A 15,169-nucleotide genomic window follows, 5' to 3' on the forward strand; every position below is an offset into this window, starting at 1 on the left:
CCTATACTTGATGCTTGAATGGTTGATATCATTGAAATAGTCATGATTCATCTTGTTTCTTTAGTACTTGGTTTCCATGGTGATTTCTCAAACTTCATTTTGGTTACTTGTTGAGCCTCAACTCATGTAAGCTCATTTGGAAAAATCAAAATATCCCAACATTTGTGCTAAAAGTACACTTATGAATAAGATTTGCGCAATGCAAATACTTATGAAAAAAAAAAAGAGTGAAAAAAAAAACAAAGAAAAAAATTTGAATAAGGGATATAAAAAACAGTTGTCATGAGTGGAATCTAGCTGGTCACCCCTTTGAGACTGAGTTAGGTTACTGGGGAAATGACTGCTTAGCTTCTCTTGAGATTGAGCACGCCTTTGAGACCTTGGGTTGATTGAGGAATATGAACTAAGTGTGTGACAAGTAAGTGTCCATCACTGGTTACTTGTCTATCACTGGAAACATTAGGAATTCAAACTTGATGACGACTTCAAGAGTTTTGAGTTGTTTTATTTGCACTGTGCACAGGGTACTTATGCTTGAGCCAAACTTAACTTGTTTTCATGATCATGCTTACTAATGAAACTTTTTGATAAAGTTAGGAGAATGCATTAGGAATATGAGGGCATTGTAGAACATATGAATTTAAATTGCAGCATTTTGCTTGAGGACAAGCAAAGGTTTAAATCTGGGGGTGTAATGTGCGTAGATTGTATACACTTGTTTAGCATGTTTTGACGCACATTCACATATTTTGCACATGCTTTGTCTACGTATTTTTATACTTTCAGCTTTCCTTTTAGCATATTTACTCTTTTTGTTCGGAGATCTGCTTTTGTGCATTTTCTGTACACAGGAGTCGAAATTGGTGAAGGTTTCGTGTTTAAAGCCAAATCCGCAAGCGAAGCAAAGGAGCAAGGCACCATTCTTGTACCTCACACGACCCTGCCATGGGGAGTTGCCCAAGCCGTGTGGAGTTCCTTGGTCGTGTGGATGCAGCAGAGATAGAAGTTGTCATGGTCGTGTGAACCTCACACGGTCGTGTAAAGATTTGAAGCTAGATGGAGCCCTGGCCGTGTACACCACACGGCCATATGAGATTTCCAGAGACCAAGAAGGCCCTGGCCGTGTACCTCACACGGCCGTGCAGGATTTCCAGTGAGCAAGAGGGCCCTGGCCGTGTACACCACACGGCCGTGCAGGATTTCCAGTGCAGGCCATGTAGATCTACACGATCGTGCAAGGGGAGCGTTGGCAGAAGCAAGCCACGGCCGTGTACCACACACGGCCGTGTAAGGTTGGCAGAGAAGGAAATGGCTCTGGCCGTGTGAGCCTCGCACGGTCGTGCTTTGGGGTCGTGTGGCGCCCGAACCTCACCCCTATATAAAGGTTTCTTCAAGATTTGAAGGGGGATCTTCTCCCTTTTGGAGGGAATTCAAGATTTGGGCGTTCCTCCACCTTCTTGGAGGGATTTCGGCGATTCTAAGGGCGGATCTTCAACGTTTCGACTCCGGGGAGCGAGGATTGGATCCGAAGAAGGTTCTTCATCGTAGATAAGCTTTTCTTTCCTTTCTTTCTTGGATTTGGGGATCAAGATGTTTATCTTTTCTTCTTCTTTTGGATTATTTCCTTATTCCATGGATTAGATCTTTTGTTCTAGGATGGAGAGAGTATTTGTAATGAATATTTGATGTAACTCTTGTGGATTTGCCAAGATTCCTATTTCTATGATTTTGCCCTGTTTTGTATCTATTCTTTCTTGTGTGGATTGTTGTGATTAGGGCTTAATTACCATGCTTGATTGAATGTTTGAAGATCTTGTGGATCTTGTATGGATTGCTTCTCATTCGATTTTCCAAGGGACGTTCGTGACAGGAACATGCCCGTGTAAGGACGTTTGAGAGGTAATCTTGAGAGAGAAATTTGGTATTTCAAGAGGGTAGGATAGATTGGATGAATTAATCTTTATATCTTAATGAGGTTGAGAAATAGTGAATTTCATGTTGATTTTTCGAGGGACGCACGTGACAGGCAAACCCGTGTAAGGACAACATAGGGTTTATTCCTAATTGATCGAATTTAGATATATTTCAGTTCTAGGCCGGTTGTCTATTGCAAGAGGGAACCGACAACCTTCTACAAATGATGGATAATTGAGAAATAAGATTTGGTAGATCATTACATTGAATAACATTACAAAGAAACCTAAACTCCTAGAACATACCTTTATCATTGCCCTTATTTTGTTTTTCTTTCATTTCTTTGTTTACATTTCACAGTTACACTTAGACTTTGTAAATCAATTGATTGGTTGTTTAGCTAACTCGCTTTGAGACATCTTTAGTGCTTAGTCTAGTCCCTGTGGATTCGATATCTTTTATTATTACTTGCGACATTTCCGTACACTTGCGGAGGTCAACACGCAACTAACCCATTATTCGGAATGATATTCCAGGAGGTAGTTGACGATCGCCGACTTGATTTTATTTTGCATAATGGCCATCCGAGGTTCTAGACTTAGGCCATGTTCCACAAGTAGGATGATTTAGTCCTAAAGCAAATGAGATGCCCATCCGGGGTTCTAGACTTAGGCCATCTTCGAGGTATACATGGGAAGGTGAAACTAGCAATTCTAAAGAACAATACTAAGCACAAGACTCGGGTTGATTGTTATCGTCGTCAGGTACTTTTTGAGGTCGAAGATTTTGTCTGGACTGTATTATCTCATGATCGTTTCCCTGTTGGCGAGTATAATGAGCTGAAGGATCAAAAGATTGAACCATGTGAGATGATAACCCATGTGAGATGATAGTCCATGTGAGATGATCAATGACAATGCCTACGGGTTGCACTTTCCTAGTCATTTAAAAACTTTTGATGTCTTCAATGTAAAGCACATGACTCCTTATTCGGTGGACGTTGATAAGACTACTATGAACTCGAGGGCGAGTTCTTTTCAACCCGGGGAAACTGATGTAGAATTAATCCAATATGACCCCTTGAACTTCAAATGGTCATAACTTTTGACTCGGGGCTCGAAATTAAGTTATGTGTGGTCACGCATATAGAATTAAAAAATCTACATTTATTATCGGAAACCCATAACCACCAAGTTTCGAGCCTAACAAGCAATGTTTAGGCCCTCGTCGGAGCCTCCAAAGAATTTTTATTATTTTTAGCAATTTCCGTTTTTATGGTATTTGAAGTAATTCTGGTCTTTCGAGTATTTATGGGTGTTGTGAGAAGCAAGGGTAAATAAGTCTTTTTATCTTTTGTTAATAAGTTGATGCTTAGGGTTGTGTGGCTATATAAGCATATGTAATTCTCCTGAAATATGATGAATATTAAAAAACTCTTTATTCCAACATGGTATCAGAGCAAAGTTCCGATCCCTAACCCTAACCCTAGCCGTCGGCGCATCTTCCTCTTTGCCCTAGCGCCGACCAAGCTTTCCTCTTCCTTTCTTCATCGCGATCTCCTGGCGCCGACCAAGCTTTCTTCCCTTCTCTCTGCCACGTGCAGATCTCCTTCTCGAAGGTGCCCACAAGGTTGCCACCGCCCCAACTTCACCGGCAAAGCTACAGTGATCTGCTGGTCACCGGAGAGCAGTAGCTTCTTCAAACTGCTGTGAATTCCTGCACTTCGCCATCTCTCGAATTTTTTTTCTTCAGCCTAGTCTACTGCCGCCGCCCCTTCCAGAAAAATTTTAATGGCGGACAACGCTAGCGAAACCTCAGGGATTTCTGTGAACCCTATGTCTTCTTCAGAATAGGTACAACCGGTTTTCACAATGGCAGGCACTGGAGGGTCTGGTCTTCAGATAGTATCAGAAAAATTGTTTGAGACAAATTATGCATCTTGGGCAGTTGCTGTTGAACTTTATGTCGAAGGTCATGATAAACTTGATATTCTTCATGGCACTAAAGTGAAACCAGATGAAAATGATCCTACTTTTCGCACTTGGCGGCGTGACAATATTCAATTAATGACTTGGATGCTTAACTCTGTTAATTCTGGCATCAAACAAGTCATTCTTCATAACAAAACAGCTACGGATCACATGACAAATGCTGCTAACTCCTTTATTTCTTATTCTTTATCCTCTGGGCAGGAGAAAGTGATCATTGCAGATGGAACCAAAGCCACTGTTGCTGACAAAGGTTCCATAAAACTTACAGATCATTTTTTCCTATCCTCTGCACTTCACGTTCCTTCCGTCTCTATTAATTTACTTTCTGTTAGTAGCATTACTAAACAACTATACTACTCCGTAACCTTTTTCCCTGATCATTGTGTCTTCCAGGATCTCGAGACCAAGCAGACGATTGGGACTGGCCATGAAGTAGGGGGTCTTTATTATTACCAGCTTGAAACAACATCTGCTCTGAAATCTGCAACCAAGTGTTTGGGAACTAAGCATCAAGAAATTCTTTTATGGCATTCTCGATTGGGACATTTGTCTTTTCAGTCTTTGAAAATTTTATTCCCTAGTCTGTTCCTTTCTGTTTCTCTTCAGTCATTTCAATGTGAAATCTGTCAGTTATCCAAACATTGTAGAACACATTTTTCTGAGTCTTTAAAGAAGAGTTTGTCTCCATTTGATCTTGTTCATTCGGATGTGTGGGGGCCCTCTCCTGTGACTTCTTTGGATGGCTATCGATATTTTCTATCTTTTATTGATGATTACACCCACTGTACATGACTTTATTTGATGAAAATCAGGGAAGAAGTTCCTCGTCTCATTCAAAATTTTTGTAGAATGGTTGAAATCCAATTTAATTCAAAGGTGAAGATTCTTCGTTCTGACAATGCCCGTGAGTCCTTTGCACAGTCTCTAAATACTTTTCTTGAAGACTCAGGAATTCTTCATGAGTCATCTTGTCCCTACACACCACAACAAAATGGAGTGGCCGAGAGAAAGAATCGTCATATTCTTGAAACAGCCCGTGCACTTTTATTTCAACGTCACTTACCCAAATATTTCTGGACTGATGTTGTTCTTGCCGCTGCTTATCTCATCAATCGATTGCCATCTAAAGGTCTCGGGAACCGGTGTCCTCTCACTATTCTTCATCCTAGCGTAGAGTTGTTCTCCCTTACACCTCGGGTTTTTGGTTCACTTTGTTTTATACATGTTCTTGGTCCCAAATCTTCTAAACTTGATCCTCGTTCTATACGAGGAGTTTTTATAGGGTATTCCACTTGCCAGAAAGGCTACAAGTGCTTTGATCCTATTACTAGGACAAGATATATCTTGAATGATGTTACTTTCTTTGAGTCTGAGTTTTATTATTCTCCTCAGTCCCATCCTCAGGGGGAGAATATTACCTCTTCCTTTGTGCCTCAAGTGGTCGTTCCTCAAGTTCCTCAAGTGGTTTCTTCTCCTATTCCACTGGATGTCATAGAAAATAGAAAAGATGCCCCATCACTGGGAAAAGATGCTCCATCACTGGGAGCACAGTCTTCACCAGATATTATTACTTATAAACGACGAAGACACAAGCAAGACCCTACTATTGATCGGCTGGTTGAATCGGATGCTCTGGCTCCTGATCCTGTGAAGCAGTTATCCTCATCAGTTGAGCCAACCGCACCTCTAAATATGAACGAGCTGGACCTTCCGGTTGCTTTTAGAAAAGGTGTCAGGTCATGTACTCAACATCCTATCTCCAACCATGTTTCATACTCTCGTTTGTCTCCTTCATATCATGCATTTGTTTCACAATTATCAAACCATGCTATACCTTCTTCCTATTATGAAGCTGTAAGGGATTCAAGGTGGCAGGAAGCCATGAACGAAGAAATGGAGGCTCTTAACAGAAATGGTACTTGGGAATTAGTTGATCCCCCAAAGGGGAAGAACTTGGTTGGTTCTAAATGGGTCTATGCTATCAAGTATAACTCAGAGGGTGAAGTGATTAGATATAAAGCTAGACTTGTTGCCAAGGGATTCACCCAAACATATGGGGTAGATTACTTGGAAACTTTCGCACCAGTTGCAAAGCTGAACTCGGTTAGGGTAATTCTTTCTCTTGCTGCTCAATATGATTGGCCTCTATTTCAGTTAGATGTTAAAAATGTCTTCTTGAATGGTGACCTTTATGAAGAAGTATACATGTTGCCACCGCCTGGAATTGAAACAAAAGGAAAGGTTTGCAAGCTAAGAAAAGCTTTGTATGGGCTTAAACAATCTCCCAGAGCATGGTTTGATAGGTTTTGCAAAGTCATGATATTGTTTGGTTTTAAACAAGGGAATGTTGATCATACACTCTTTATAAAAAGGAAAAAGGACAGCACTACCATTCTTTTGGTTTATGTTGATGATATGATAGTTACAGGGGATGATGAGGTAGAAATCCAGGCTCTTAAGTCCAAGTTAACATTAGAATTTGAAATTAAAGACCTTGGATCATTGAAGTACTTCCTGGGTATTGAAGTCGCTCGATCAAAGAAAGGAATCTATGTATGTCAGAGAAAATATGTATTGGACTTACTCAAGGAGACAGGGAAGTTGGGTTCTCGGCCAGCGTCTACTCCTATAGAAGTAAATCATGATCTTACTACTTCTAGTGGGGAAGATCTTACAAGTCTAGAAAAAGGAACGTATCAAAGGCAGGTTGGAAAATTACTCTATTTATTTATAACTAGGCCTGACATCACTTATGCTGTTAGTGTAGTAAGCTAGTACATGCATGCTCCTAAAACTATCCACATGAAGGCTGTTGACAGGATTCTAAGGTACTTGAAATCATGTCCTGGAAAAGGCTTGCTGTTTAAAGGAGGTGGTGATTTGAAGGTGGAATGCTATTCTGATGCAGACTGGGCTGGTTCTCGAGATGATAGAAGGTCCACTTCTAGCTATTGCACTTTTTTGGGAGAAAACTTGGTAACTTGGAGGAGTAAGAAACAAAATGTTTGTGCACGGTCCAGTGCTGAAGCTGAATATCGAGCCATGGCACATGGTCTTGCAGAGATGTTGTGGCTGAGTTTTCTGTTGACAGACATAGGATTAAAGGTTGAATTACCTCTCAGGTTGTATTGCGACAACAAGGCAGCAATCAATATTGCAAATAATCCAGTACAACATGACCGGACTAAACATATTGAGATTGACCGTCACTTTATTCGGGAGAGACTTGATTCTGGAGAGCTATGTCTGCCTTATGTTAAGTCTAAGGATCAACTTGCTGATATGTTTACAAAAGCTATACCCCAAGTTGTGTTTGACTCTTCTCTTAGCAAGTTAAACATGTTTGATGTATATGTTCAACTTGAGGGGGAGTGTTGTGAGAAGCAAGGGTAAATAAGTCTTTTTATCTTTTGTTAATAAGTTGATGTTTAGGGTTGTGTGGCTATATAAGCATATGTAATTCTCCTGAAATATGATGAATATTTAAAAACTCTTTATTCCAACAATGGGTTATGGTTTGTCTATATCAACATTCTGTTTTGCTAATTTCAATTTCTGTTAAAAAATTTTCTTTTCTGGAAGGATTTCTTTTCTTTCTTTACAAGATAAGAATTGAAGTCCATATATTGAAATTTTTTTTCCTTTATTTGTATGAGGATTCATACCTCAATTATTAACAAAATTTTCTTTTTTTGGTAAACGGTGGATTTTCTCTTTGTTTTCTTTGGGTTCTCTTCTCGTCTGCCCACGGGATAACTGCTATCCTGTCAGGCATCATGAACCCTCCAACTCTTCAGTCTCAAGTGCATCCCTCACAAACACCAATATCCACTCTGCCTCCATTAAAATCTACACTCTTCCCATAATGGCCAAGAAGTTGTCCTCTTTGAGAAGCTCGTGATCTGTTCTTGGTGATTTGTTCTCCATCCCTCCAAAACCATTCAGCCTCAACATGTAGTAGTTCAACCCTACAACAAACTTTTAATTACATCAACTTCCTATCTTATCTTTCTGACCACCCAATCAAATTGATGATCTATTTAATGGACATTTTTTGTTTCATAAAGTTTTTAGGCATCAATCCACATGTGATTCACGTTAGAGATTTGAAGTAAGAATGATATTGATGATAGAGGAAGCTAGGGCCTCAGGGCGTATCCGAGCCAGTAACCATGTGTAGATTTGTAGAATTGAGCAAGATTCAAATACCAGCAAAGTCGTGGAAATACCATCTACTTATTAACCAATTCACTCCCTCCAAATGGTATAGGAGGGAGGGTGGCATCAGGGTGCTGGATTTCACCTTTTGCAAAATTGATAGAGGAAGTTATTGATAATTGTGACTAATGATATTGCATGGACACAACCAAATCAAGGACGTAACCAATCAAGTATATTGGAGCATAATTTGAATAGCATTGTCCTGAATAGATCTCAGGTTTGGTCTCTAGTAGATTTTGCTTAGACTCGATTCATCAAACTCTATCAGGTGGTTATTGATATACAATGTCTTAAGAACTTCAATATTTCTGGTTTGCTTCCATGAGTGATATTGTATATGATTCAACAATAAGATATGTTTGAAAAAAGATATAATATTCCAATATATATCACTGGAAATTTCTAATAAATCATCAATGTTTTGAAAATTTAAACAAGCTTTCCCAAATCTACAAACTTCTAAAACATGGTTGAGCCCATATTAAGGCATATTAGCATTTAGCAACCAAACATCCTGTTATGAAGTAAATTCTTCTTTTAAGGGACTAGTTCTCCGGTAAATCCAATTCAATTTTCCTTAGTGACAACCATAACATACCTACTGAACATCATGAACACCAAAGAGGTCAAAGCCGTAGGCTTACTTGCTGTGGATAGTCGAGTTTTAACATCAAGCAGTGAAGGACAATATAAAAATATAAAAAATTAATAAGGAACTTGATGGTGATTTACAAGCATCTTTTGTGCATTTATTGTTAACATATCAATATACCTGAGCAAAAATATTATGATGAGGATCATGGTGCAGTGGTGTAACTGTACCAAGTGGACCAAACCAGGCATTGAGAGAACGAAGCTCGCCGCCACCAGCAAAGCAGTAGTCTGGAATCATTATGTCATCACGGAGCTCCCTTATCTGCCAGTTCAGTGGTGAAAGTTATTCAGCACCAATAACATTATTATATGGCATCAGAAATAGTATTGTTAACATACTTGATCAAACAAAGGATGCTGAGCTAGGTATGTTAAGTTGGAAGAGCAATTAGTTGATTGTGCCCTTTCAAGGAATTGAGAAAAGGTAATCAGCTGTTGCTTCCATTCAGAACATAGATAGTTCTTTCCCACCTAAAAATGAAAGAAGCACCATGGTTAAAAACTCTTAAATGACACAAATATCTTCATATGTTCTCAAAAGAGAAATTACTTCTAGAACCTGCAATTTGAAATGATCTATTTATTACAAATAATACCTTAACCAATTTAACTAATAAAATGTAGCACACGTTGTAGTTAACTGCAAGTGTAGAATACATGAATTAAATATCATCATCAAAATATAAATTTATCATTACTTCCAATATATTGGAAACTCATCTTTATAATTATTTAGGAAACTCTGAGATTTTAGCAATTAACACTATAATGTCATACTGTTTCACCTCATATACCCACTAGGAAAAAATAATAACTCACAGAAACATTTTCAGCAAGCATAATTATAGTCATGCAAAGAATCTTACTGTGATTTAACAAAAAAGATATCAAATCTGGAAGATATAGAAGCAAAGAATGAATGGGCCTTAAGTTGTCTAATTAGCATGATAGGAATTCCGATGTGTATAAGTTCATGTTCCTAATAGCAAGAAATAAATGATGATATATAAACTTGTAATGAAATTAAAACAGTTCTGACCACAAGAACAAATTTATAACACTTGCAACAATAGAAGGGCGAACTTTGCGATCAAAATACTTCCATATTTTCCTAAGGTGGAATGTATTTGAGCAAAATGATATCAACAAGAGAAAAAGAAGCCTTACGTTGTTCTTTAGTTGGTCTTAGTGCAAAACCATTCTTACATTGCAAAGTTAAAAAAATCAAGGGAATCATAATATATGGGGTAAAATCATGAGTTACAACTAAACTTGTCCTTGTACTGGTAGCAATTGGGAATTTACTAGTAGCCACATTCAAAAAGTTGATTAGTCATAACATTTTAACTGTTCAGAAAGAGTAAACCCTAAACTTTTATGCTTCAATCTCTTAGATTATAAAAAATTTTTGCGCAAATGTAAGTTAAGTTTATAGTTCATATGCAATTTGCTCTCACAATTTGAATGGCATCAACAAAGCTTAAGGCTATTCACCTCGACAGGGATAGTTCGATCTCCTGCTACCCTCTTTAGATATTCCATGTCCTTCCACTTTGTTCGTGCAGGCCAGTGATCAATGCATCCACTGATTATAACTGGAGAATCCCGTAAAAAATAATCACATATAAATGTCTCCAAAGAGAGAGACAATTGTTTCTCAACTTTCTTACACGATAGTGATCTGTGTGGCAGGATGCGTAGTGCCTACAAGAGAAGCTTGTAAATATGATAAGAACATAATAGGTGGTTGTTAATAATCATTATCATTCAACTAAGCACAAATCCATACACATGAGAAAGAAATTCAACAGGAAAAAAATTTCAATAACACTAGCATGCAGGTAGTTAAAAAAGATGGGCTGAATACAGAATTCCAAACAAAGCTAAAACAAATGAAAAAAACATTTTAAAGAGAAAAAACAAGAAATTAGTGGAATTAGATTTTTTTTTAAAAACAAGCACTTTTTTTCTTTGAAGATCACAGATATTGTTTATCAATTGGCAAAAAAATAATAATAATAATTTAGCTAGCTAACACCTAAATATTTTTCATCCATGATTTAAGTAAATGTCAGTTGCATAGATCTCCAATATAACATTCACTTGAGTAATGCAAATGCTGGTATTTACCAGTGAAGACCAGATAGGTCTTTCACCAATTAATTTGCAGGTCATTACAATACTCTTTTTCCCATAATTTGGACAGAGTTGGTGATTTCGAATACACAAATTAACAAAAAATAAAACCACAAGAAATTGACAACTGAAATGGTAGAAGCCTAGAAGTTAAGAACTAAACAAAAATAACAAAGCATGGAACCAAATTCGCCAGGTCAAATAACATGGTTTGAGAAAATGAAGATCAATACGAAGCATTCAAGCAACCAGAAAAAGCAATCATTAACATAAAGCAAGTTATATTAACAACATATTGGGAGGAGAGAAAAAAAAAAAATCCTACGACTATAATTAAAGAGGTTATTGTTATTTTTAGGACATGAATCTCTAACCTCTGCCAGGTCTCCGTTTGCGGATATCCCCTTTATCCACATGTCAGCACAACCATCGTCTACGGCCGCGTCCTCCACTCCCTTCTCCGCCATGATCCTCTCCACGGCAGCGTCGATGTCGCAACGGAGCAGCGGGCCGCCCATAATAAGACCCATGTCGAGGGCGCGGAGGGCTTCCCGTCGGTCGCCAGCGCCGGCCCGGAGCTCCGCCACGTGGAAGCAGGCCATCGCATAGGCGTCTCGCCAAGCGGGAACGACCTCATGCCATGGCCCTGAGTGGAGCTGCTCCCACGCCATCTCCCGCGCAGCCTCTGCAGCCCGGAGGTCTCCGCCGGCCGCCTTCTCCGCCGAGCTGACGTAGGCGAAGCCACCCTCCTCGGTGATCTGCCTCATCAATGCAGCCCGGCGCTCTTCATCGATCGCCATCGCCTTGTCCTTTTCCGCCTCCGTGGCGGCGCCGACGGTTCTCGCCTGAATGTGACGGATAAAGTTAAAAGCGCAGGGCACAGATATTTTTCCAGAACCCCGAATCGGCGGGTTCCCGTGACCTTCCCCGTAAGCTCACCCCCCGCCAAAGCAACTAGGACATCGTAGACATGGCGACACGTGTCTTACATTACACCACCACGACAACTAAATGGGGGGAGATGCGATCCTTTGGACCCGAATTCTCTCATATAAAAACTCGTTCACGTGTAAAATATGTGCACGTAGAAACGCACAAGAATGTGCATAGGAACAAACGTAGAACCCTAACCCCTCGCGACCTCCCTCTAGCGTCGCTGCCCTCTCGCGACAAACCCTTGCATCCGCGACAGCCTCCATCGTCCTTGATGGCCTCCAATGTCCACAACCTCCCACGAGTTCCAACCTCCAGAGACCTTCGGCGACCTCCTGTGGACATCGGATCTTCCTCATTTGATTTGATGTGTGCTGCCTGTTTGGGCTAGCTTAGAGCTTCACCCCTCCACGACCTCCCGCATGCTGGTCAAAGTTTCCAAAGGATCCATGTGTTGTGCGCTTTGCAACTTGCAAGTGTTGTTCGGAGTTTCCTTGACGCGTGTTGCATGTTTTGCAATCCAAGCCTCCAACTCCTGATAATTGATATGACTTTATTGTATGAAATATTTTCTGTAGTTCTTCATGTCCATGACACATAAACATGGTAATCATGTGAATGCAATAATAGTTTTTATTGGGTACAAATTAAAAAAAATCTTAAAACTATAGTTCTTAGTTAATTACTATTCTTGAGAAGATTTGGAGCATTTGATAATTAAAAAGAAGTTGGACATGTAGTAATTTGATATAAAATTATTATTTTTAGATACTTCTTTTGTGACTATTTTTTTTACTATTATGCAAAGAGGGGGCAACACCTCTCAACCTCTAAAACGTGGAAAAAGAGGAAGAGACAAAAGAGATCTCGCGGAGCAATAAGACAAAGACGCACAAAATGAGAGCAAACACGAGGAAGGAGAAGAAGAAGAGTTACCGTGGTTCGACGACGCGCCTACTCCACAAAAACAGCTGAAGCTTTATTAGAATTCTCTCTACACAAGAGAATCACATCTAATGATTTTTGTGTTTGTTGTTGTACAATAGATTTACAATAATCCCTATAAATAATGCTAAACTCCAGACCCGGTAAAATCGTAACAGAATTTTGTTATAAAAAATCACAACAAAATTCTGTTATATAAAATCTTAACATAATTTTATTATGAAAAATCTTAACAAATTTTTCTTCTATAACATCTCTCATATTAACCTTATCCAAATATGAGCCACCTGTCAACAATCTCCACCTTGGCGAATATTATCCCTTCGAAGAATACGAGTATCTGAATAAAACTTCACCTGGATCTCTGGGTTTAAACTTCCTTCCTTTAGCATTTAGAGATATGGATTAAGTTCAAGTAATTCTTGAACTTCTCTATAGTCACTGGCTTTGTCAGCATATCTGCAGCATTGTCTGCAATGTTAACATTCTCAAGTTGAATTTCTTCGGAAGCAATCAACTCTCTGATCTTGTGAAACCTCATATCAATGTGCTTGGTTCTCGCATGATACACTTAATTCTTCGCCAAATAAATAGCACTCTGACTATCGCATAACAACTTGACTCAATCTTGCTGAACACCCAGTTATTTGACCAACCCTGTAAGCCATAAAGCCTCCTTTACTGCTTCAGCTACTGTTATTAGCGCTCGGAATTTTGTTCTGTGTAAAACCCCTGTACAAAAATTTGTACAGGCACAGAACTTTTCCTAGCAACCTACATGCTCGACCAGAAATGTGTTTGATTAATCAAGCAAGTCCTTGATTGACCAAAATGCACCTTGATCGAAGCACAAGATTGCTTGTCTCTTGTGTTGGTGTTCAGGATCCATACAAAGAAAACATAACTAGTTGCGCTGCGGAATAAATAACTAGTTGTACCTTTCTTCATAAATTCCTCTCCTCTTCTTGGACGTCGTGTGGACGACGATCCACCAAGACAAACCACCCGAACCTTCTTTTGTTTCCAAGTCGCCTACCACCAAAAAATACAAAGAAAAGGGGCGTCTCCTTCTCATTCTTCTCCTCCAAACCGCCTACCACCTAGGGTGGTTCTTCTCTTCTTCTTCTCCTCCAAGCTCCGGCCACCAAAGGAGATATGCGCCGACCCTAAAGGGAGGAAAGGAAGGAAGAGATGAGAAGGTGGAGCACCGGCCCTAAGAGGAAGAGAGGAGGTGGGCGCCGACCCTAGGGGAAAAGAAAAGAAGAGATGAGGTGCCGTCACAAGTAAGGGAAAACAACTCAAGAGAGATTAGGTTATGGTGGCATGACCTCCTCTCTTTTTATAACATTTGGAACCAGATAAAAGAGGAGAAATATTAACAAAATTTTTGTTTAGAAAAAATCTCTAGAAAAGAATTAATATAATTCCTTTTTGAAAAAAATCTTAAGAAAGAATTAATTTAATTCTTTTTAGAAAATTTATAAAAAAGAATTAACATAATTCTTTTTAGAAAAATTTCTAATTCTGTTGAGAAAAAATCTCCCTTTAACAACTCCTTTTTTTTCTTCCATTTCTTTTCTTTTCCTTTTCTTTTCTTTTGGTTTGGTCAACCCCTTGCTTGGGCACCAAGCAAGGCTTAGCTAGCCTCTTTCTTGGGTAGGAAACAAAATCAAATGAGTGAATGCGAGGCTATGTAGAGACTACAACAGGGATCGAGAGGAGGAATTGGTTTTGGCCTCCTGATGGACTTGAGCTTCCTGTGTTCGACCCGAACACACAACTCAAGTTCATCAATAATAACTCATACCACTAAAGAGTTATTATTGAACTACCGCACCAATCTCATATTACAATATGGCCTCCTTCTTATCATGAGTGCGTTAATCTCCCTGTGTTTAAGATATCGTATGTCCGTTAATTAAATGAGTTACTGATAACTCACTTAATTAACATCTGACTCTAAGAGTAGTATCACTCAACTTTATTATCATGTCGGATTAAGTCCACCTGCAAGGTTTACATGATAAACCTTATGAGCTCCTTAAGGGGACATCATCAACCTAAATAAATAGGACACAGTTTCCTTTTATGATCAACAACACACCGTATAAATAGTACTATCTCCCAACTCATCGGACATATTAATTTAACGAATAAATCTCACCCATTGATAAGTCAAAGAAATAAATACTAAGTGTACGTGCTTGTTATTATATTGGGATTAAGAGAATGCACATCAATAATAACAGAGGTTCTGTTCTTTTATACAGTCAGTATAAATCGAACAACCTCAAATGGTCTTGCTCAATACACACAGTGTACTAGTGTAATTTTATAGTCAAGACAGACTAATACCAAATTACACTACAACCATT

General features: G+C 39.1%; 1 protein-coding gene across 3 annotated transcripts in view; it reads right to left on the reverse strand.

Annotated features, from left to right (window-relative positions):
* LOC121969911 (lysine-specific demethylase JMJ30-like) overlaps positions 1–11,817 on the reverse strand; it is a 37,171-nt gene extending 25,354 nt beyond the window's left edge. The window contains exons 1-5 of one of the 3 annotated variants that reach the window (XM_042520228.1): positions 11,291–11,813; positions 10,451–10,484; positions 10,275–10,375; positions 9,120–9,251; positions 8,899–9,042 (exon numbers count right to left, since the gene is read on the reverse strand). In XM_042520228.1, the coding sequence (XP_042376162.1) occupies positions 8,899–9,042; positions 9,120–9,251; positions 10,275–10,375; positions 10,451–10,484; positions 11,291–11,716 (837 nt within the window). In that variant the 5' untranslated portion in view covers positions 11,717–11,813. Of the gene's footprint in view, positions 1–8,898; positions 9,043–9,119; positions 9,252–10,274; positions 10,485–11,290 lie in introns of all 3 variants that reach the window. The other 2 variants (XM_042520229.1, XM_042520227.1) reach the window with 2 other exon arrangements.
* Between the last annotated feature and the right edge of the window lie 3,352 nt (positions 11,818–15,169).

The sequence above is a fragment of the Zingiber officinale genome, chromosome 4A (genome assembly GCF_018446385.1).
Source record: "Zingiber officinale cultivar Zhangliang chromosome 4A, Zo_v1.1, whole genome shotgun sequence".
Lineage (NCBI taxonomy): Eukaryota > Viridiplantae > Streptophyta > Magnoliopsida > Zingiberales > Zingiberaceae > Zingiber > Zingiber officinale.